This window comes from Periplaneta americana, chromosome 12, assembly GCF_040183065.1.
Source record: "Periplaneta americana isolate PAMFEO1 chromosome 12, P.americana_PAMFEO1_priV1, whole genome shotgun sequence".
In the NCBI taxonomy this organism is placed as follows: Eukaryota; Metazoa; Arthropoda; class Insecta; order Blattodea; family Blattidae; genus Periplaneta; species Periplaneta americana.
The window spans coordinates 135,384,775-135,411,095 of record NC_091128.1 but is presented as its reverse complement, the minus strand read 5'-3'; the positions used below and the strand labels follow the sequence as shown (position 1 = coordinate 135,411,095).

At 35.5% G+C, this 26,321-nt stretch overlaps 1 protein-coding gene across 1 annotated transcript in view; it reads right to left on the bottom strand.

Moving 5' to 3' along the window:
* Positions 1–12,959: 12,959 nt before the first annotated feature.
* The window catches only part of LOC138710909 (tribbles homolog 2-like), a 62,625-nt gene continuing 49,263 nt past the window's right edge, over positions 12,960–26,321 (bottom strand). The window contains exons 4-5 of the mRNA XM_069842102.1: positions 15,230–15,421; positions 12,960–13,890 (exon numbers count right to left, since the gene is read on the bottom strand). Of these exons, the coding sequence (XP_069698203.1) occupies positions 13,650–13,890; positions 15,230–15,421 (433 nt within the window). The 3' untranslated portion in view covers positions 12,960–13,649. The remainder of the gene's footprint in view (positions 13,891–15,229; positions 15,422–26,321) is intronic.

Below are 26,321 nucleotides of genomic sequence, written 5' to 3'. Positions count from 1 at the left end.
CGGATGCTTTAGCAAAGAAGGGCAGCACTGCTACTTACAGACCTATTACTAAATCTACATATTACTCTGTAAAAAGATTTATTAAATCTATATACTTAGACTTCAACAAACAAAATTTCATAACACAATCACAAGGGAAAAAATGGAACTCTCTGCATCATAATCCACAGTTAATTCCCGATTTACCACGAAAATCGTCTGTAGCTGCATTTAGATTGGCAACAGGCCATGATTGTTTGACCAAACACCTGCATAGAATTGGAATATATCAGTCCCCTAACTGCCCATTGTGCAACTCAAGCCAAGAAATGGATTCGGAACACCTCAAAATCTGTGCTTCAGTGGCTGACCATGATAATATCTTTGAAAAATATTGGAGTGCAAGAGGTCAAATGACTTTATTGTCAAATGCCTGGCATTAGAAAACAACAACATTTAAAAAAATGATAGAGTTTATTTAATGTTTAATGTTAAATACCTTACTCTATGCAGATGATCAAGTCATAATTTCCAATTCAGAGGATAATTTACAAAGAGGATTATATACATTAAGATTTTGGGATGGAAATTTCAGCACATAAGTCAAAAGTAACTGCATTTTTAGGACAAGACCCAGTCAGAAGTAAGATAATACACAATAACCAATGCCTCGAACAAATACAAAATTTCAATTATCTGGGTTATGAAATAATATCTTATCAAAATGAAAAAGATGCGAACAAGAAAATTACCAAATTTACACAAATTCTAGGAATAATAAACAATGCATTAAAAGCTAAATTAGTACAAAAATCTACAAGAATAAAAATATATAATACACTAGCATTACTCTCCCTTTTATACGGAAGCGAGATTTGGACATTAAAGAAAAAAGACATGAACAGAATCAAAGCAACGGAAATGAAATTTTTCAGGACAGCAGGATATACTCTTTTAGACCGAAAAAGGAATGAAGAAATTTTAGAACAATTAGAAGTAGAGTTAGTAGAAGAAAAAATCAACAGATATAAATTAAATTGGCTAGATCGTGTAAGAAGAATGGAAAATTCAAGAATCCCAAAAATTATGATGCAGTATAAACCTAGAGGACATCGTTGACCAGGAAGACCTTTTAGAAAACTGCTAGGTGGGGCCGAAGCAGGTCTACAGAGGCCTAATTCGTGAAGGATGATGATGATGATGATGATGATGATGATGATGATGATAGAGTTTATTCTGATCCTTTTGAACTTTTAGAACTGCAACAAATAGCAAGAACATTGGCATTGAGCTGCATTTAATATACAGTGCTGTAGGAATTATTGACCATATTTCAAAAGAACTGAAAAGTGGAGTAATACGACAGTTTTGGATGTTCGGAAAACCTTTCGGTCATTATCGACCAGTCCACAAGCTTATCTACTTTGATTGTATATCTGAAGTGTGAAGTCAGCAAAGAACTTTCCTCACCCTCATTTAGTGTTTTTGGACATAATTTAATTACGTTACCAGAAATCTGATACAGTGTTTGAACATTTGTTAAATTGCTTAAACAATCATGATTTTCACAACTACCTTAAAGAGCATATTGGGCAAAACGAAGAAGAAGAGTGCTAAAAAGTTAGGGGTGGCAAAAGTGTAGGAAAAGGAACAGAGAAGGAAGTGATAAGTGTAAGAAGATAGGGTAAGAGTGGAATATGACACACTATCAAACAATGAATTCAAAAATGTGAAGTGGAATGAGAGAGAAATTGCAAGTGTAATTAAGTGAATTAGATATTTCAATTTTTCAATGTTATGGGCTGGGAGTAGTATCAGGGGTACTTCAACTGTAGGAGTGTTATAGAAATAAATATATGGAAAGAGGTAAATAAATAGGAAATTTAGGAGTGAAGCGAAAAGAAAGTGATAAATATGTAAATAAACAGAGGATAGAAAAAAAAAGTGTTGTAAATAAGAGTAAACGGAAAAGTCAGAAAGTAATGTAGGAGAAAATAGCGGGAAAACAATGATTAAGAGTAGGCAGGATTTGAGGGTAGAGAAGAAAATAAATAAATAACGCAAATTATTAAGGAAGGAATATGCAATATCTAATAGGTGAGCGAGAAATGGAAGGGAGACAGCCTAGGTAAGAGGGAGAGAATAGAAGATGATAGAGGGGGAAGGACATATAGCAATTCAGTCATAACAGAACGTTAGAAAGTAATCAAGAAATTCTCGGCAAAGAATACATCAATAGAAAAGAGTTATATGTATTAAAGGGATGGTGGATCGAAAAACAGAAATGTGAAGGTCCACCATAACTGTGAATTGTAAAGTTGATTGACAAATAAATATCAAATATTGGGCAAAAATTCTAGCATTGCAAATAAACTAGTAATGAAATATCCAAACATTGTTGTGTGGCACTGTATCACTCACAAGTTGGAGTTGGCACTGAGTGCACAGTAAACGAGGTAAGTGGTGTGAATAATTTTAAGGTATTTATGGCTAAGTTACACACTTTCTATAGTAAATCACCTAAGAACCAGTGTGAACTGGCTGAATGTGCTGCAGAGTTGGAATAACAAGTAAACAATATCAGAAGGATATTAGGCACAAGATGGGTCATCTGTTTACAGTTTGGCATGGCTACCACTTATTAAAGTTGTAACATTTACATTATGTTCATAAAATAATACAAAATAATAGTAAAAATCAATGTTATCATTTTTATTATTTCACTACTCATTAATCTAGGTTAGGATTTTTGTGATGTAGTGTCTGCCTTATCTGAACATGCTGATTGCAGAGTACAGCTGGCTTTTAAATTGCTTACTCAAAGGAATAGATGCATTTCTCCCCATGGCATAGAGCGTATTCCGAATCTCACCGGTGAGCAATCCGATGGCATCACGGTGTTCCGAATTCCACCGATGACGTGATTGATGCTCCGCCGGTGCCATCAGCTTGCAGAGGTGGTGGCAGTCTCCATCAGCCGCCATCAGTGAATCTGATTGGTTCTTGTATAGGGCGGGAATTAGCAGACGAATGACATCGTGCACTGTTGTGTCATGGCGGTGTGTTCTGCTTTAGTTCTGCTGTAATGAGCACAACGTAAAAAAAATATGTTAATGGCTTATGAGCGAACATGTCAAAGGACCAGTTATTACTACCGGTTCAAGAAATAAGTTGTTTATGATCTCTTTTCTTTGAACGAGATGGCAGTACGGAAATTTCGCAAAATTTTGCTAGCGTAGCACAGACAACAACTTATACAGTCGCCATGACAGCCATCGATCCTTCCACCAGTTTTGTTCCTTATTTCGCTGCAACGTGACGTCATTGATGCCACCGGACCGGTAAGATTTGGAATACGCTGATAAGCTATTTTTTTTTATTTTAGTAGGTTATTTTACGTCGCTTTATCAACATCTTAGGTAACTTAATTTAGCATCTGAATGAGATGAAGATGATAAGGCTGGTGAAATGAGTCCAGGGTCCAGCACCGAAAGTTACCCAGCATTTGCTCATATTGGGTTGAGGGAAAACCCTGGAAAAAACCTAAACCAGATAACTTGCCCCAACCGGGAATCGAACCCAGGCCACCTGATTTCGCGGCCAGACGCACTAACCATTGCTCTACAGGTGTGGACGACATAAGCTGTATTACCATAAGCTATTAAAGAAATATGTACCTGTACAGTAATAAATCCCTCCCCCCAACTACCGTCATTCTGGTGGGCCTACTGTTAAATTACGATTACACTCCTGTTGCAGACATTTGTTAAGTTCACAGATATTCTTATAACTGAAATGGACAGAAGGTTTAGCAAGCAAGCTAGCTGTGGGTTTAATTTCATCATGTTCAGAAAACTATTTTTGAATGATAGTGTACATACATAGCATTCTGCCCATTGGCAGGTCATTCACTACAAAACCAGCATTCTCCAGTCTTTCCTATTTTCTGACATCATCTGCCCAAACACTCTTCCTGTTCACAATTCCTTCCATTGCATCCTTCAGTAGGCAGTTTCTTCTCAGCCAGTGACTCAACCAATTCCTTTGTCTCTTCCTGATCAGTTTCACCGTCACTCATTCTTCACCCACTCTTTCCAACACAGCTTCCTTTCTTATTCTGTCTGTCCACTTAATACGCTCAATTCTTTTCCATATCCACATCTCAAATGCTTCTACTCGCTTCTCTTCACTTCGTTGTAATATCCATGTTTCTGCTACATACAATATCACACGAAGCATTTCATTAGTCTCTACCTTGGTTCTTTTCCAGAGGTCCGCAGAAGATGCTCCTTTTTCTATTGAAAGCTTCCTTTGCCATTGCTATCCTCCTTTTGACTTTCTGGCAGCAGCTCATGTTACTGCTTATAGTACACCCCAAGTATTTGAAGCCATCCCTTGCTTCACTGCCTCGTTTAGTATTCGCATGTTTAGTTTCTTTATTTTTCTTCCGACAACCATGGTGTTCGTCTTGTTTGCATTTATCTTCATCCCCTACTGCTGACAGCTGTCATTTAGCTCCAGTAGCATATCTCTCAGTATCGTCTCTTCTGCTAACAACGCCATATCGGCAAATCTTATATACTTTATTATTCCTCCTACTGTCACCCCTCCCATGATCTGCAAACAGTTCTAATGAAAGTGTATCACAACTAAATTAATGTTTTTAATTTTAGATTTTAAATTGTATTCCCTTTAAATATAGCTGCCTTACAGATTTTCCTGCTCCCTTCTCTCAATTTTTGAAAAAAAAAATAAAATAAAATAAATAATAATAATAATAATAATAATAATAATAATCATCATCATCATCCCTTTCCCTTCCCCGGGTATTTTGAAATAAATACGGCAGTCGTTCCCTGTGGCTTTATTTGAAGACATTCTTATAATAACTTTTGGAGGAATAAATTGATAATTCAATGGAATTTTAGTTGTTTCTTCAATTACTGCATCATTTATGCCTGGAATATTGATTGAATTACTGTAGTAGTAATTTTGTTTTTCAGAAGTTCACTAAAATATTAACCTCCTCTTGTATACTGAAGTGAAGATTTCTTTAGCTAGCCTTCGGATTTTCTGCATGGATAGGGAAAATTGTCCGAATTATAGGACTTTTGAAGTCCCCAATGTTGGCTATAGTGGGTGTACGAAAGTTTGACGTTTGCGAACGATATAGTCCGGAGCGGTGCGGGATTTACTGTTTGCCGACTGAAAATTAATTTTCGCGATATTTCTGTAAAGAAAGTGAATGTGAACAGTTATTTATGTAGGGATTATACCTATGTTACTTTTAGGAACATACGAAAGTCAGTTGCTGGATTCATTTGCAAGAAGCTCAACGAAGTAGGATTATCAGCATTAATCGGTAAGTTTAGAAAAATCTCACTGTTCTAATTGTCACTGCTAATATACGGGTATTTTGTGTTAGCCTATATTGAGTACTTGACTTGTGTATAACGTAATTGTGGTTCCAAATTATTGTAAGTTAGATATATTTTATTCCATAGGCGGATATAGAATGATTTTCTTAGAAGGGGGGGGGGGGCCGAATAGCATGAGAAAATAAGCTAATTCGCAATGTACGTATTTTTATCACGAGCATACGAATGCTCTCACACGCGTAAAATAGACACATAGACAAAAAAATATAAATAAACATTCATTATGCCCTCTGAAATCTACATGTTATTCTTATATCTTGCTTAGCTAAGTAGCTACAGCAAAATGTCAGTTACATCAAACAAATAGCGTCGTAAGATCCTTGTGTGAACTAGAGAGTTGTGCCATCAATGAATCTGTAGGATGCTTAATATTTGTCCACTTCGCCATTAATCACATGGCCATGATGAATCGTTCGCGAAAGGACTGACTCTATTGAACGACTCGCTTATTGAGAGCTGGTCGTTTGCGAGGCTCTTCCAGCTCGCGAGCGATATTGACTCACAAACAGCACACAGCTAGTATCACGACTCCAATGGAGGAGGTCGCTGCCATCGCAGTTATGATGAGTTTCGTCGCTGCGCCTCCAAAATCCGCTATGTGCATTTAAACAGATTTTTTTCAGTGGGGGGGGGGGGACATTTTTAATTTCCATGATTTTCAAAACTGCTTTCAGTGCTTTAGTTGATCTGGTACTTGCTGGTACAATACAAAATTGGTTGAGTATCAGAAATTTCCAGCTTTGCTGAAATGCCGTAATTCACACTTATTAATTTTGTTTCTAACTTAAGTATCAATTTCAATGATTTAGACTTTGGAAATTCATTAATTTTTTTTGGAAACTTGACAGTTACCATAAGGCATTAGAATCGCCAGATGATCTTCAGAACCCTCAACTCAGTGAACGAAAAAATTGTAATTCCGATTAAAATTAGAAATTTATTTTGGGAAAACATATTGCAACCTTAATCATTAATTTTATTTTGGGAAAACATATTGCAACCTTAATCATTAATTTAAGTGAACCCTCCCAACCCAGACGATCAGCACAAGATTCCCACATCTGTAAAATAGAAGGAACCTCGTATCCCCAGCCCCATGTGTAATATATTTTTAAGTGAATACAAGTTGTTTTTATTTACCAACTACTGGCTAAGAGCTATAACGAATATTCTCTCAGTAAATCCATCACAATCCTGAATTTTGTCATTTCCAGAATCAGCACCTTCTTATTGACAGATCTTTTTTAAAGATCTCCTTACCTTGTTGAAATTTTGGATTTCACTACTACTTACTGATGAACTTGACACACGTTTTATGTCTGTTTGCCTGTCCCATACTTGAAGAGAATAAGTTTTCCGGCATGTCAGGGGGCTCTTGACATATTGCTGCCCTTTATGTTTGTCATTTAATATAGCCTATGAGGAATCTGTTGGTATATTTGTCTTATTTTTCTATTCTCTCTATGAAGTTGAAAACTGATATGTCCGCTTCTATATCTGAACTTATTCATCTCAAAATGTGTATTGTGCAACAAAATGATGCAGAAAACTTATTTTTGTGTTTCTATTTGAAGAAAAAAATTAAAACTGGAATTTATTATAGTGGTGGTTTGTAGAAAGAAAAAATTAACATTACCGGTACTCTCATACCCACAATAGCATATGGATTATTAGGAAGTAGCACTGCTTGTTTTCTGGATTGAAGCCTTTATAGTGAAACATTATAACATAAGTAGGTGAAATGAACATTCACATTATGTCTTGGCAAAATTAAAACTCTTTGACTAAATAAAAAATTGTAAAATTGTGACCTACTGAAATTTTAAGGGTTCCCATTGTCCCAAAAGAGGTCTTTGGGACATGTTTTTGTCCCGCATTTAAAAATTAGTGACTGAAAAAATGAAACTGAAAGTATCAACTCTTACTTACTTACTGGCTTTTAAAGAACCCGGAGGTTCATTGCTGCCCTCACATAAGCCCGCCATTGGTCCCTATCCTGAGCGAGACCAATCCAGTCTCCATCATCATATCCCACCTCCCTCAAATCGATTAATATTATCTTCCCATCTACGTCTTGGCCTCCCCAAAGGTCTTTTTCCCTCCGGCTTCCCAACTAATACTCTATATGCATTTCTGGATTCGCCCATACGTGCTACATGCCCTGCCCATCTCAAACGTCTGGATTTAATGTTCCTAATTATGTCAGATGAAGAATACAATGCGTGCAGTATTCCTTTGCTGTGGTCGTGCCAGAGAATCAATCCCATTCCGAGGCTTAGTTTGAGTTTTCGTAACAAGCTGTTTTTTTTACGGTGATGGGTTGTTAGCCCTTCGCCCAACCCCTAAGCTGGAGGACCAACCCTCATCGGCTGTCCACGACTGTTTATTCAATATATTCACAGCTACCCTCCATATCTGGAGGCCGTCTCCTCGATAGTATCAACTCTGCTATTTTATTATAAATAACAATCTCCATCACTGTCGGTGATATTGAAATTCACTACATTCGCAACATTGGAGCTTACACTGAATGTGTATAGGCCCTATTGTTCTCAAAACGGTTCATACTATGAAGCAAACTGCTGCCAGATCAAACATTGTCGAATCTTGCTTGTATGATGAAAACATATAATCCGTTCTGGTCTCAGTCATCCAGAAGTCTCTTCAGAGAACACCTGTTATTTTTTCTGCTCTGTGGTCTGTATTCAGAATTAATTGTGGAATTCTGTCCCTGTTCATTTTTCATGGTATAATATGTTGAATCCAGTTAGTTTTGTATTTATTCATTTTTGTCAGAATGGATTCAGTTTTTAATTAATTGTGAATATCTTTATTACGTTTATGATCTTGCCATGTGCATTTACCTGTTTTCCAGTAGCGTAGCATGAAATTTTGAGCAGGGGAAGCTAACTCAAGTTGTCTTTCATGCAGTATGAGAAAATGTATTACAAAAATACAGTCTTAAAATAAATAGTAGTCAATTTCAAGTCAGCAGTCGAAGATTGGTTGGAACATCGTAAGTAACACCAATAAGGCATAACCTCAAATGAGACATAATAAAATACGATTTCACGGTTTACACATATCTCTAACAAATAGACACGTATACGTATAACATTAGCTCACTCCCTGTCATAATTAGAGAAATCACAATATTAGTTATCATTACGTAAGTATGCGTCTGTCTTTTGGTTGTGTCCTTCATTGACAGCAAGGGAGTAGGTCATTTGTTTTTTTAAATCACACTTTTGTTCGTAAGTCAGTCTTGATAATACAATTGTCCTAAAAAATTCAAGTAAATTAGTGTCAGGAACTGTTATTTCGCTCATTATTTATTATATCAGCCACAATGCACACTAACACTTCAACTGAACACAACTGACGAATAGGGATAACTCGGAAACTACTTATTTTAAATGTTAAAGCGAGCTTCTTTTCGAGCCTTGCGACTAGGGTAGTTTAAAAGGGATGGAAAATCTGCGGGATGGATTACACAGAAGAAACCGTCTGCTTGGAAGCTGGTGTGTGCAGGCTTCTTGTTTACTGCTGCATCACAAATAATCCTGAGCTGCCGCATCACAATATTTAACGCGTAAATATAAATTCTATTAAAATTAATAAATAATTTTCTCCATAAACTGCAGGTTTATTATGAAATTATTATTAACTGGGGAAGCTAAGCTTTTTAGCTTACATTGACGCTACGCCACTGCTGTTTTCCTTAAAAAATTTAATTTCTGCTACTCTGATTCCTAACTTGTATCATTGTTTGAAAGTCCAGATTTCACATCGATACATAAGTACAGATACTGCTAATGTGTTATAATAATTTTAACCTTGTTTGTTGTAAAGTCGTGGAGGATTTGAAAGTTCTGTTATGATGCCTGTGGCTTGCAACAATTGGAGACAGACTATAAGTGCTTAACATTAAGCATGGCTGTTTTTTATATTCAGGAAAGATTTTCAGGGTACTATATATTTTTTTTCCAAGAAGCTTGATGAATCTAATAAGTAGTTTATAGCAAACAAGAAAGAAAAATCCACCACCTCTGATAAGTATGTTAAATATTACTTTACTTTGAAGCTCATATCAAATGAGAGAAAATTGATTAAAATCACTAAATAATAATGCTGATTCTAAAAAAAAAAGTTTCATTGTTCTATAATGACTAGCAATCTGGTTAGACCTGTGTTACACCAAAACTGCTGTTGCAAGTCTTGTCACCTTCTTTTCTCCCTCTTCTTTTTCTTCGTCTTCTGTTATTCATCTTTCCAATCCTCATCCCTATATTTATCCCCATAACCCCCATATTGATGAGTCAGAGGAATACTATCGTAACTAGCAGTACCAATAATGAGAGTTACGAAAGTATTTCTCTGAACCATCGATATTATTATCATTATACTTAAATCCAGAAATAGGGTTGCCAACCTTCCCATAAGTTATTTCCCGGGATCTCCCATATTTGCCCCTAATTTTTAACAGTCTCCCGGTTCCCATATTATTCTTCTCTTCGAACATTTTTCTCCCTTATTTTTGCATAATATAAACATTTTTATTGTAAATATTTTATTTTGCCGCTAATGATAATTTATGGGCATATTATGAATTTTGTTATTCAAGAGATGCATTAAAATGTGCAGTCTTTTTAGAAGGTAATGCTTGCCAGAAATAGGTTTTAGTGCTCACCCTTTAAAATCAAACAATGTTCATGTTATAAATTTGAAAAAATTGGCGAGTTTCGTTCTAAACTTACTAAGTAGTAATGCTCATACAAAGAGGATATTTTATCTTATGAACATTATAATTGGACAAATGTTAGAAACAGGAGTACGACACATCTAATGAAATCAGAGTTGCAACCTGTAGTCTGATTCAACTATTACGCGAGACAAAATCTGTTTCAAAATACTCTTAATTTAAGCCTAGCTGCTGAAGTGTAGAATAAATTTGCTTTTAGTAACTGAACCGAATTTGTCAATTTTCTATGTGAAATTTTGTCGATTCCTTAGCCTCCTGTATTTTCTTAAAAAAAAGTTGGCAACCCTATCCGGAAATCGATCAACAAATTACAGTCAGTGTATCTTCATGTAACCGTTTTCATTTTATGTTTATGAAGATTTAATATAGTTACAGTAGAACCTCGTTTTAACATTCCCGTTTTTAAGGAATAATCTGTAAAGTCCCAGTCAAATTACCATAAAATAATTAATTCCCGCTTTTCAAGTGGATTTTGTGATAATGAAGCCCAAAATATCAAATCGAGTTTCAATAATCAATAGCACCAGCATATCGTCGTTGATTTTATGAAAACTCCTAAGCTTATGCGACTTTACAGAAAATAATTTTCCAGGAGGAAGAAAAAATTGATTAAAAATCAATAGACATACACTTATCCTCGATGATGTCATTTATGTTCATCATATTCACCAACATTTTCTACTGAATTACTTCATATGAACATTCTTATGTAGGGCCATTGATTTTTAATTAAATTTTTCTTCCATCTGAAAAGCTACTTTCTGTAAAGTCACATAGGAGATTTCATAAAATCAATGACGATATTCGACAATACATCTCAATCAATAGTAATGCAGCGGCATTATTCTTTAGAGTTCCTTATGGTTTTGCTTTGCATTACTTTCACAGAGGGATTCCTTTGCTTACTTTGTTTTCGGGAGTTGGGTGAAGGCTGTTTCCAAGTTTTTTTTTTTTTTTTTTTTTTTTTTTGTTAGTTTATGCATCATTATAATGGCGACTAAATGGAAGAAGTTAACAAGTATTGGACCCAGATGGAAAGTGAAAATAATAAGTGATGTCGAGGTTAATCCTCAAGTAACACTATCGTATATGGCAAAAAGCTGTGGTTATGGCAAATAATAAAGAAGAAAGAATAAATTTTCAATGCAGAGTTTCAATGTGGTTTTAGTTTAACTAAATGGAAAATCATTAGTGTTTCTCCATTTGGAACATTAGAAAACATTATAATGAAATGTATTGTAAATAATAATTGGTCTAATTAAATAATTATATTTGATATGTAACACACGTTAGTACTGCTACTTATTTTAGTCTGTCCTTCCAATTTTATGTAAACCCTCTTTTAAGGAAAACTCTTATTTAAGAAAAAAAAAAAAGTAATCTTTCAGAGATTCGTTAAAAAGGGGTTCTACTGTACATTTTTTAGAGAGCTGAATTTCACACTAATACAATTTCTAATAGTGAAATGGTAAATCAATGTACGCTATTTAGAAAGCATGTTCATTTTATTATATTGCTGCGTATAGTTGAACATAACAGAATATTTGAAAACAAAAATGCCCTCATAGCCTTGGCGGTACATCATTTATTCAAACCATCCTAATGCAAATGAAAATCGTCAATGAATTTGAACTATTTATTGACATTATTTTTTTTTATTATAACAGAAACTAACAATTATTCACAAGAAATGGTATTTACACGGAAACAAATATGTACATATACATTAACAATACACATTACACCTTCCTGAGGGCTTTACATGCTCCACTTATTGGAGATCACGTGGAACTTTTCTAAACCATTGCAATTAACAGATCAGGATGCTACATAAAACAAGGTTCACATTAACATTAACATCGTTACTTTATTTTTAATACCAGTTCAGATTTCCATTCAACTACACTTTAATAGAACTACTATTTCATGCACATACTAGATATTAAAACAGTTCTATTCCTTCGTAATAAAGTGTTTGCTCCAATACAATTAATTACAATCTGTATTCCTAGATTTTGATTCAAAATACATCCTAGAACTGAAATTGCATGTACTCAGTCTTCAATTGATATATTCATTATGATTCAATCATCAGATTTGGAGTTTACAATTCTTATATTATGAGGTGAACTATTAAACCCCTCTAATTCATTTTCAATTTATCTCCAATTTCTGAACACTTTTACCATCCAAAACCACAATGAATTACAATATCACACTTTTGAACACAGCAGTCACTCACATAAAATGCCTTCTGGAAGATTTAATAATAAATTCGCTGAATGTCAGTATTCTTAGTTATGCATGCATTGCAAGTTTGATATACAGTACTGAGATCTTGTGTCATTGAGTTCCTTAAGAGGAGAACGGAGATGAAATTTCGTAATAAAGAAGAGACAAAATTTTCAATTATTTTTGTGTAGGCCTATTTTAAATTTATCTTTCCATAAATTTGCTACAGATCAAATATTTTTGTGTATAATTGTAGGAATAGCATAGAATTTTGGGGCTTTCTTAATTCCGTTGTAGGATGTGAAATCTAGAGTACGTTCAGATGATAATCAATAGAAGAATTAAATAGTTACTGAAGTTGTTTTGTAATCAGTATGGAAGAAAATCTCGAAATTGAAGTTAAGTTTTCATTTACTTAAAGATCCAGAACAGAAAATTATAATTAAATAAAATCAAAGATCTGTGGGAGTTCTTAATACTGAAGTACTCAGTACTATTCAACTCATGCTGACTGGTATTAGTAACTTTCAGTTATCACTTAAAATTACTTCTTTTTTTTTCACCTCTGCTCTCCTACTGGCCAACAACAACACAGCCACCTAGATCATGGAGACTAGCTTGCAATGTCAGTCACACCACAAACCCGTCAAAGTCTGGGCCTTACTGCAGCTGAGGCCAAGGAACCGAGGAAGATGTTGCCTGTGCATATAGACTAACTATACTGACATACAGGGAAAAGAATGTGATGAAATGAAAGATGATAACATGAACGGGAACAGGATTATGCGACTTGAATTGGAAGTGCTAACATATTTCAGGCGATGATTCCAAATTATCTGTCAGTGGTTCAAACTACAGCAGTGTTTATGACTCTACTCGGAAGTGCAGGAGACATTATAAGCCACTATGAATGCAGCTAAGAATGTAAGTTGCATGGCGTATGATCTGGTACATTGAAGGATGCTTCCAACTGACATCTGGGAGCTGTTGCATGCTTGAATTGTGATGTATTCTACTATGTAACTAACAATGGAAGAGCTCCTGGCGATAATAAAATAGATGGAAGTCCAGTATTGCGGACAGACCATGACCATACATTTTGATTGGATAATACTGCAGCATGTCCGATAGACTGGGGTGTGATGTAGATGATCCAGATTGTTATTTGGAAGTAGTAGCTTCATGAGCCTGTTCAAACTATGAAAGTGCTGCACATTCTATCTTGGTGGACGGTTGGTTCATTTTGCCTGAATATCAGGTACCATCTGATCTCCGCGTATAGATGTTTCGACTTGCTCTTCACGAGTGAGCCACGGATGTAACAGTACATCAGCTGCAGAAAGACGTTCGCTTGGCTCTCGCCGAAGTAAACTACGAATTAAGCATTTGGCTCGTGAGGAGAGACAGTCAGGAATGATAAAATGACCCCGGGTGATCTTGGCGAAGAGGCTGGCATGTTCACTGTCATTAAATGGATACCTGTGAAGGAGAGAAAACAAATATAAATACTTAGAAATCACATAATGGCTAACATTTTCAATTTTCATTCTACTTATTTGCTTTTATGATCAGTTGTTTCTCAATTCAGAAACCGTATGTTTTTAATTGATATATAAAAAGAAAACATTTCACGTTCTTCACCGAGTATATAAATTGAAGGAATAAAATTCAAATACTTTACAGATTAAAGGAGAATGCAATAGTACATTATGCAACGAGCCTATAATAGTAGTAATTAAGACGAGTATGTTTATGAAACGAGCGCAAGCGAGCGTCTTAATTACCATTATAGGCAAGTTTCATACGACTTTTTATGCTCGACCATATTTCTAACTTGAAATTATTCATAAGTATTCATGTTATTCTTATCTGACTGGGGAGTGGAACTGACCTTGTGTAATATCTCGTAAATTGTGAGATGTGTGCATACGCGAAAGTATTGATTTTTTCCGAGAAACAAATGTCATTGGCCTTGATATAATCTAGAGAGTAAAATAAACATTAATCTTGATATAACCTTGAAATCTATTTAGACATTGAAAAACGAGATGACAAATTGAATTTATTTGAATATTATTTACAATTAACGCTAATTATTATAGTAACAGAACATAACCTCCTGCGACAGTATTGGATTTCCGCGACGTTTCGCTAGTTGTCTTTCGATTGCATATCCGAGAATAGTCGATACTTGCGCTTTCATATTGCTACAATAGTGTTTTCTTATTGATGGAACACCTGAACTTTAATGAATAGGTGTACTTTAATGAGGTCCATTAAAGGGCTGCTACCAGGTGTATAATTAGGCCTACTACATTTCGGCATGGTCGAGCATAAACATATTTAACAGTCCAATTTCGGTGTAAAGATATTCGTAGATTCTGCTACTGTGCAGTTTTTATTTAGACCAAATTATATAACTGAAACTTGGTTCAGTGCTGTATAGAAGGTATGTATGCCTGTTAAATTCCAGTACATCAAAATAATAAAAATGTTAATGTGTTTTGCAGCAGCAATTTTAGTATATATTCGACTAGTAGTAAAAGCTTGTAAATAATAACTTGAAATGAAGGCACTAAGTTATTACTCTCGCGTACTAAATTCTAAGTTAGGTGTGTGTAAGGAAGCTGATGGGAAAAATGTATGTGACCAAATAAATTAATAATAATATAAAAATAAACAATAAACTGAGGATTTAATTTTTATCAAAACTGGAAATCTACTCTCATTGATTCTGTCAATGATACTGGAAATGTACTCTTAATGAATGTCAGTGATACTGAAAATGCACTCTTAATGAATCTGTCAATACTCTTACCTTCCAACAAGCATTGTGTAAAGAATTACACCTAAACTCCACATGTCCGCAGCCCGACCAGAGTACTGTGCATGGCTGCGAAGGATTTCTGGGCTAACATAAGCGGGGCAGCCACGTTTATCTTGAAGGAGGTCATCATCTGGATCCTCCAGAACAACAGCATCTTCCAAAGTTTCCAACTTCAAATGACTTCTGTAACAATCAGAATTATTCACGCTTAAAATGAGCACAAACATTTGAGAAAATCTACGTGCTTAAATAATAACCTGCAAGATGATATTATGGAATCAATTTGCCTTGACTTACGCAGTAAGGATGCCAAGGATGGAGAGTGCAATTAGGTATAAATAAGTGGAAATTAATGAAAATTACAAAATCCTTGACAATATTTTTAACAAGACGAGGATTTAACCCAGTTAAAAACGCAACAATAAATTTAGGGATTATGAATACAATGTCGATTTCGAGTTACGTAGTTAACATATATTGTCATTTCAAAAAATTAGATTTTCTATTGGCTCTTGTAAACTGAACTGATATATTGGTTTCACTTTCTTATATCACTACTAAGATAATGTAGAAATGCGAAACTACTAGTCGAAAAATAATATTTTATTTGTATTTTCCAGCATGTTCTAGAAAAATGCTACTTTTTTTTGTACGTAAATCAGAATCGAGCCTTGAATTTCAGTCTTTACACTCTTGGAAATTTCCCCAGATTCAGGTAAAACAGGAAACATTGTAACAATTTAAGGCAGGGGATTTGTAAAAACACTTCACAGTCGTGCTATTCAACATTGGCTTTATTCAAGGTAGACGACGAATTATGACGCTATTCTTACATGCAAATGACTCCATCCGCGGTGATTTGCAACATCCGCATGTCCTAACCAGCGATTGCGTATGATACTTGTGAAGAAAAAAACTGTTACAGACTACTACAAGCTTCGCATTTCAACATGAATTACTGAAATCACTCCTGGTGTCTAATACAGGATATGAGCTTATTTAATATGCAACGAGCTGTGATAGAAATGCATACACGTATGTTTACATACTGCTATCACCTATCCCGTGCTTCAAGGTACACACTGGTGTGCTAATAATTACAGGAGTTGTTTATACAAAGTTAACATTACGTAAAATAAGTATAAATAATTCTATATTACGTCAATACTTGGAGCAGTTAGCGCCTTTTTAATGATAGTGGTAAAATATTATGGTGTCTAACCGCACCGCCACGCCCTACGAAATGTTTAGTATACTCCCCGATAGATATTATGTACTAATTGGAATGCACTTGTTAAGATAAAAAGCCTGTACAATTTGAATGTTGCTGTTCAACCATTATTGTTGGTACACTTTTAAAATTAGGGTGTAAAAGAAGATAATTCCCTACAAAATTCATTAACGGCGACATTGTAGAAACTTAAACAGATTTTTAATCTTTTAGTTGTTCGATACATTTTCTAAAAACATGCCCATGATATTACCATTGCCTCAGCTCTGAAATTCTGTGAGATGAAGAGGGAAATTTATATATTAATTGCGCCACGTACAGTATTCCTAGAAAGATATAATTCATAGCACAATTCCACCAAATTCTTAACATCATTCGTTCGATTTCTGTTTGAGAAAGGGAATTTAGGTAGACCGAATACTACTTTGCTATCTCCTAAGGTACATAGGAATATAAAAGGGAACTTATCATCACTATTGCCAAATTATAACAATGATGACGTATCACTGGATACGTCCGCAGTTACGCTTTAAATTATATTTACGTTGACTTGTAATTTAGAAATTAAACTGACATTTAAAAGAATTAAAAGAGAACAATTCAAGGGTTGTGCTGCATTTTATCGTTATCAACATCTTCCTTCGAGAACTGTAATTCTGACCCAATGAAGTTTCACTTTTATGATTGTGAACTAAGTTAATACTAGTAATTGAAGAGGATTCTCTGTAATACCATCGCTGAACACAAAACAGCACAAACACAAGTCAAAGGACAGTACACCCACTTCTTATAGGAGTATGATAAATTATTTAATGTCAGAAAGTGTAATGTTGGTAGATAAACACACGATTTGATCTAACAACACCATTTTTCAAAATGCAACTGTTAACGCCAATTTGTAATATAATAGTATATTATGCAACGAGCCTATAATGGTAGTAATTAAGACGCGAGTATGTTTCTTAATTTTCATACGAGCGTCTTAATTACCATTATAGGCAAGTTTCATACGACTTTTATGCTCGACCATATTTCTAACTTGAAATTATTCATAAGTATTCATGTTATGGTTATGTAAGTGAGGAGCGGAACTGACCTGAATTGTGAGATGTGCGCAGACGCGAAAGTATTGATTTTTTCCGAGGCACGAATGTCACTGACCTTGATATAGGCTAATCTAGAGAATAACATGAACATTAGTCTTGATATAACCTGGAAATTGATTTAGAACTGAAAAACAAGATGACAAATTGAATTTATTTGAATATTATTTACAATTAACGCTAATTATTATAGTAACAGAACATAACCTTCTGCGACAGTATTGGATTTCCAGCCTCTGTGACTTTTCGCTAATTGTCTTTCGATTGCATATCCGAGAATAATCGATACTTGTGGTTTTATAATGGTACAATGATGATTTCTCATTGGCTGAACAACTGAATTAAAATGAATAGGTGTACTTTAATGAGGTGCATTAAAGGGCTACTATCAGGTGTATAATTACTACATTTCGGCATGGTCGAGCATAAAGGAATTTTTCTAACAGATCAGACTATCTGAGAATTGCAGGGTAAATGTCGCTATTGACTGCACTACACTCTTCTCGTGTAAGACGTTTCATGTATGTTGTACCCAAGGTATTACAAATCATCCATATTATGTCTTTAACTTTAAAGGAAAGACCTTCATACCTCAAGCTTGCGTGCATATAGGAATGCTACGCTTTTATGTTGTGAATGTATTTCAATTGGTTTCCTAAGTCAAGAAGAGAAGGGTTAAGTCGAAGGGAATGCGCTCTTTTCAAGCATGTTAGCTAACACGCATTATAATAAATAGGGCCGATATAATCAGAGGCGATGGCTTTAGAAGTATTTGCACTTTATCGTGCCTCCCTCCCATTTTTGCGCAAGGCGCTCTTAAGTGTTACTGCAACGACGTTATAGAGTAACATGTACCAATTTACTGTTGTCCAGGTATGGATGTATTGTATGAACAAGTAACAGATCCCCTTCCTTTTTCATTGATCTGTCGTAACCATGGCAGCAACTTGTTTCCTGCCACTGTCCTCCTCTCGTGCATGTTACTCAACGCTCTATTCGGCTCAATATGACGTCACCTCTAACCCGTAGGCGGATTGACTTACAACATTTCTAATACCTGCTCATTGCTTCTTATTCCCTGAATAAAATCGACCAAATAAAGCCTTGTCGTTTCGTGAGGCAGACATCAGAGGTGGTTACATTTGTGCGTTGTATAATTTTTTAAGTCTCCCCTCATTATTTTAGTGTGTTGTATCTTAGGGCTACGTTTTTAGTTGCTACACCCAAATAGAATTGACGCGATGCAATCCGAAATGCCAGAAGAACTGTTGTTCGTGACAAGCCCATTAATATTGCTCTTAGCACACGCGCACCACGTATTTTAACGCCCCATTAGCTGTGCTCTGTAACGAATCTTCCGTGTTGACCAATAGTCTGTGTTGCTTGAGTGATTTTATCTTTTATGTCACCCCAAATCCAGACTGCAATAATTGTGCACCTGTTCTCACCAATATATTACACAGCAATTTACCAAATCGTAGCGAACATAACCATGTAGGAGGAAGGACGTACGTCTTTACGAAAGATGAGGGCAAAAATAAATTCCAGAACCACATCAAAGTAAAAAAAAATCGCAAATGCCAATTTTATTCTTTTGGGAATCCTGGCATGCTTATTTAGTCTTTATAGAAGTCTGGTTAGATGTCTCCCATTGAATATCTTTTTTTAAGAATTGGGTATAATCTCATTTCCAGTGAAAGGAACCATCTATAACGAAGATTTAACTAGACTGTCAATAATGCATGAATTAAGCGGTCTGTGAACAAAACATGTTTGTAGAAAGGTAATATGAACAAGACTGTGATAAAAAACAGAAGTTGAATATCTACCTAGTAGACAGACGTAGACCATCTCGTACTGAGTATTATACCGCAATTCTCTTACTCTGATTAACCTCCTCTTTTATCATACTTGACACACCACTGCTATACCTGGTAAGGTTTATCTTGTCTCAGTAGCAATAAAACCAAGTCCCTTCAAATGAGGGTGGAGATTATAGGAGGGTTGTAAATTTTCAGAATTCCTTTCAAAATCTTGTTATTGTGCAGGCTACCGGAACTCAGTTTCTTGAAAGACAAGCTCAGTGACGGAACTATATAGTACGAAGAGAGATATTTTATTACTTTATTTTGCGCTACAGAATGTATCAACTAGTCCCTTCCGCCACTGGCATCGCTTCACTTCCCCCATCGCAATAACAACACAGACGAGGTAAGACATATCTCCTTTCTCTCTTTTCACAGTGAGACAAGATTCATCACACAGACTTTAGTAGGGAAAGGAAATTCTTTTGATCGTACACTAAATATCTCACAAATGCGGACCACGCTGAGATATCACAAGAAAATAGATGAACAATCCCGTGGACGGAAAATATATTTCTACCAATGCCCACGCCGGAAATCAAACCTCAGACCACGTACACGCACATAGCCACAACGGCGAGTATTATGAAATCGAAATAATTGCTTATATTATAGTTACAACTGGTCCTCCTCTGTCAATCTGTAGCATTTCTAGCTCGAATCTAGCGGACCCGACAGAGAAATGGAGATTTATCTTGTATAGGGAACTGGGAGCTTGCCCTTGTGTGTTTCTTAAGCGGTATTTGCCTTGCACCACGCTGACCATATTAATGCTCCGCTATTTGTGAACATTTGTACGAATGGATATAACAAAGCTAATTATTATTATTATTACTGTATTTGAACCTAAACTTATTCACAAATTAGTACTGTAATGCGAAACTGACTCTGTCAAGTATGATGTCTACACAAAGATGTGGACATAAATTGTGTGATTACGCAGAAAAAAATCCGGTTACACCAGGATAAAGTTCAAGGGCATAACTGACTTGAAGTTTGCACCGGCCAGACTACAGTTCCATGTATTTTACCAAATGCTTTTAATCTTGAAATAGAGGGTATCGCTTTTTTTTAGAGCTGATAACGGAAATACGTTTAAAGCAGGAAATGAACGGTGCAGAAAGTATTTGTAGATGTCATGTTTGAAGTTTTACTCGAGTCAGCTCTCCACTTCCTGCACTCCAAGTGGTTGCGAAACCAAGTGAAATAGCTGCCAATGCAGGCATGCTGAATACAGTGCTGGCACCACACAGTGTTGAATAAAAGTCTGAAACGTTCCGTGGCGAAATATCACGTATAAGTTACTTCAAAACCTGTTCTCTTGTTATTTAGCATCGAGGTATGGAGTGAACACTTCGTTGGCCAAGGACGTTAAAGCGTCATAGCACTATATATAGTGCTTGCAGACGTTGGTTCATAACCCTGTGTAAATAATATGCAGCATTTTGTCATCATCGTGTTTCAAAATGGCAGAGAGCATAGCTCTTATAAGAGTCAAAGTGCAATATATTGAGCCACTTCGTTGTAAACTGTGTATTCAAAATTGTAATATATCTTTCGATATTTCTCATTTTAGTCATATGTAAAACAATCACATTGCACTTCTTCGTTGCTAGTTTTTGTGCACCAAGATCACATACGATCTTAGACAAAAGAAAGATTTTCAACTTTTAAAATATACGATTACTATTTATCTCAGTTTTCCTGTAACTATAATTCTTACTAAAAGACAAAAACCTTCACATAAAACCTAAATAGATGGTTCACAATAAAAGTGACAAACTTTAGATACCGGTAATGTTATTAAATTATTATACAAATAAAGGAATGGAAAAATCTTTTACGAACTAACTGTCATATCCAATCCACAGGCTTCATTTTGCGACACAAAACATTTTTAATATCATGACTATTTCATATTCGAATCAAACGAGGTATTAAAAGTACTGAATAAGCAAAATATGATAATCTGACTCACACACACAAATCAAAAGAATATTTAAATTTCAATTGATTCTCATGTTTTGAAAAAAAAATTATAATTCTGTTCACTTGGCTAAATTACGGACTGGCGCACCAATATCTCGGCATCTAGAGCGTCAAATTTTCACCTGAAGGCTCTGGTTAGAATTCCGGCGAGTAGGTTAAAGTTGTCTAATTCCGTGATACATTTTTTTCACTGAATGTTACGGGATTGGGTATCTTGCTAGGAAGTTCACCGATGTCTCAAAAGTAGGCGAAAGATGTCTGGCGCTATGGTCGAACGGCAAAACTTTGACTGACATTCAATTTTTAAAAAGTGTCACGGAATTACGCAATTTTACCCTATAAGGTGGAATTGAGGGCAGAGACAGTCTTTGGGGCATAATATATATTTGTTTCCTCTATCATTCTACAATTCATTATCATCCATAAAATGGTCCACACCTGTGGAGTAACGGTCAGCGCGTCTGGCCGCGAAACCAGGTGGCCCGGGTTCGAATCCCGGTCGGAGCAAGTTACCTGGCTGAGGTTTTTTCCGGGGTTTTCCCTCAACCCAATACGAGCAAATGCTGGGTAACTTTCGGTGCTGGACCCCGGACTCATTTCACCGGCATTATCACCTTCATTTCATTCAGACGCTAAAGAACCTAATGTTGATACAGCGTCGTAAAATAACCCACTAAAATAAAAAAAAAAAAATAAAAAAAATTCATAAAATGAAATATATGGGCTAATTTGTATTGTCACTGTGATGCGCCCACGGATTTTATGATGGATGACAGACTAAGGGTTACTCACGGTCTTGTCCAGTGGACCAGGGAAATATCTCTCCCCTCCCTCTCCTCCCACCCCTCTCTCATACACATATTATTACAATACGCTATTTACGCGTATGATTTTGCTATTAGCAGTCGCAGAACTCATTCATTAGTTTAAAAAGAATACGAATTCGTCGGGATGTACTCACTTGGCGGTAACTCTACGAATATGCCAAAGAAAAAGTATTTCATTATCTCGTGTTCAAGTGAAACATTAATTATAATGTTTACTATAATATTACGTCGATGTTGTGATGTCTGGGATATTACATCACACTTGACCTCGGACCTGTTGTCATCTTAATTTTGGAGCAGTTCAGTGTTTAGTAAGAGGATAAACAGTTAAAATCCGGGGCCAACAACCTAAATTATTATTGCTATATAAAAGACTTTCAATTGCTCAAGTAAATGAAATAAAAGCAAGTGGTATTTCACGCTTGGTCATTTCGAAATCTCCCCCTCTTCCTTTGTTAAGGCTATTTTCTGATGAAAAGGATGGCGAATGAATTGCAAGATTTTGGGTTGCGCAGCCACAGACAAGCGGCAGCAGTAGGTACGCCCCACTTGCTTCATACCACATGACTCGAGTGAAACAGACAGACCGAACGAACGACTGCAATTCTTGAACAGAGCAGTATCGCCAGCAGCAGCCTTTCCAATCCACATCGCCGGTGCTGCTGCCTGTCTGCTGACTTTCACGTCGCCGCACCATTGCATCACCGGGAACAAGAAGCGAGGTGACTGACCTGACCTACAACAACCGGGTACTTGCGTTCAAGTTCATGCTCATGTGGCCATCTCTGATTGGATATCGGCACCGGGAGACTTTTTATTGCTTTACAATTAACGGTCCTCCTTTGTGGCGTATCCGGCTGTACATACAGCGGTTCCGAATTCAGTTCCCTGTGACTTACCTTCCATACCACAGGGATAGGACGTGTGTCTATTGTGCATTGATTGTCCTATGGCCTTACGCCATGCTGACCTTGTGGGAAAAGAGTCTCACTTGGTGAATGATTTGATTAATAATTCTTATAAGTCGTGGAGTAACGGTCTGGCTGCGAATCCCGGTCGGGGCAAGTTACCTGGTTGAGGTTTTTTCCGGGGTTTCCCTCAACCCAATACGAGCAAATGCTGGGTAACTTTCGGTGCTGGACCCCGGACTCATTTCACCAGCATTATCACCTTCATATCATTCAGACGCTAAATAACCTAGATGTTGATACAGCGTCGTAAAATAACCCAATAAAATAAAAAAAAATATATTACAAGTCAGAACGCAAACGGTTATAGGATTGAATTCTTCAAGGAGATAATGAAATGATGATTTCAATTATATATACAGGAGTAGACAAATCTAAAAAATGTTTAGGCGCCAGCCCCTTTTCGAGGAGCCACCATATTTTACCCACACAAACAATGAGAAAACCATTTGAGCTTATATAAAGATACTTTCACTAAAATATATTAAACAATATTTCATAAATATATATAAATTTAGCTTCCCTTATGAAAAGGTTGCCAGACCTGACAAAGCGTATTACATATAATTTGGAAACAAACCTAAACGGTAAAATGATATACATTTGAAACGGTTAGGGAATCGAATATAAAAAATGTCAGAAAAATTTACACCTAAGTAAATAAAACACGTTACGCACTTGAACTTCTTTCTACGACTGTTTTATTAACGTTATGTATTAGCCCTGGTCACATATAACATATTGATCAGCTTAATTCACTTTCAAAACGACTTTTATCAATTTCACTATGCTGCTATCTAGCGACTGCAAAAGAAGTCACGTTATAACCCTGATGGAATTGCATGAAATAATAGCTTGCAGCAGTAGTTCCATCTAGCGGTCGTTACCAAAAAATTCATTTTCGACAGTGGAAAGCTTAGTGGTTGTTATCTTGTATATGTTGCGATTTCATAACGTGAGAATGGCCAATCTGATATATTCGTGATCAGAGGTATTCGTAGTGACATAAAAGAAATGGACGTCTTAAAATATTTTTGAACTATGAAAAAACTCAGGCACCATATAAATAAATATTTTAGACACCTGGCGGCATCCGGCTGAGATTTGTCTTCCCCCTGTGTGTGTGTTTATGTGACCAGCTATTTCAATTGAATACGAGAAGAAAATATCACGTCTTATAATGTTAATTATGAAAATCACTCTGGAAAAGAAAAGAATGTAGATGCACTATAAGTTTTAAATTGTAATTAAAATCAATATTTATAAGCATAATTAGTTAACAATTTAAAGGCAAACATGAATTTATATTAAATACATACTGTATCGTTAATTATAATTTATAAAACAATTCGGTCGCAGTATACAAACACGAAATTTTACCGAAATTACTAAGTATGAAATTCTCACTATTTTATGGGTTGTACAAATTAATGTTTTAAGCTGTAACGCTGTGAAAGAAACCATCTTGATTTCGAATCTCATCTACAGCATGCCAGTTTGTTGTTAATATGTAAGTGTGTGTTGTCTTATGTGGTGGTCCGGCGTCGCGGTAAAACGTCACAAGAATTTTGTCGTGTTCGTCAAGCGTGGGTCGAAAAAAGAAATAAACATAAACTATGGGCTGCAAAAAGTATGCCTAATAAATAAACATACACAAATAAAATAAAATCAACCTATAAAAATGTCGAACAATCATGATGTTGTTATTAATTTTAAATTACGAGCATTTCTAAACGCGTGTAAATTTATCCAAACCTCTTATACAGTGATTATATGTGAATAACTTTCTTTTAAATGCGGTTGTTAAGTTTAGTGTGGACTATAATGGATTAGTTTTGACCTGCCCTAAATAATTACCTCGGTAACGCAATTTCATTTCCTTAAGTACATAGTACACCTTGGAACGTAACGAAGGAAAGTGGATAAAGATCCTATTCGTAACTATTTATTACGTAATGTGTTCATAATCTGAGCAGGCGTATTTGTTATTTCAGCATCACTTCCTTAATTTCACTCTCTCTCTCACTCCATTTGAAGGGAGACAAGGAAGGGTATTCGCTATGACCTCTGTTACAAGACGGCTTGGTCATCTGTTGTTGACACAAATAAGCTTGTACATAAAAGTAAACGAAAGCGACCGACGGGTTACACAAAAAAAAAATCTGCATGGTGTTAGGTCATCAGTGTTGGAGAAATTTTCGTATCTCAACTATCTAAATCCATTGTTCATTCTATAGACTCCCATTTCTCAATATACCGAACAGGTTTTATGATTTTTTCGTGTGTATAATAATCAAGAAACGATATCAAATTACTGATATGAACGCATGTAGTAAACATTTTTTAAAACCTAAGACAGTACTCTCGTATTTACGAATTGCATCTATCCCCTTACAGTAGATAAATATCACATAAATCATTATTGGACGTCCATCTGAAGGGGAGGGGAAGAGAGTCCTACATTACACTTTCTTTCACCTGGAAAACCATTTACGGAAGCAGAAGGGTTTCAAAACATTTGAAAAGCTGAAAAAAGAAAATCTCCGTTCTTAATATAAATTCGTCGGCACAGTTTTCTTTTAATTGACATTCTTAGGACTTCTCATCTTTTCGATATGCTGATGTCTGCTCCGGGATTGTAAAGATGTTCCAAATGTGAAGTTAGAAGTATGAAGAAAATAAGATGTAGCCTATATTTCGTAATTAGTAAAAGTATTATTTTTCTATTAGACATAAAGTATGATAAAATAAACCATTATTAATATCATTATAAGATGCAAAATTAGTCCAATATATATATATATATATATATATATATATATATATATATATTTAAACAATTTATTGATCGATCAGCGCATTTAGCGCTATACCGATCAGTTATAAAAAATATAAATACAATACATGACACTGAATTGAGGGCAGCCTAGATTGGGCTCCTCAATGAACAAAAATAATTGTTAATAAATAATTATTTACATAGGTTGGTGTGATAAATAAAAAAAAAATATATATTTAGTTACGGAAAAGCTAACGGATCGTTGCTCATATCAAGATTATCGGACAAAATCGAAAAATGTGTTACAGTTTAGTCTAATTT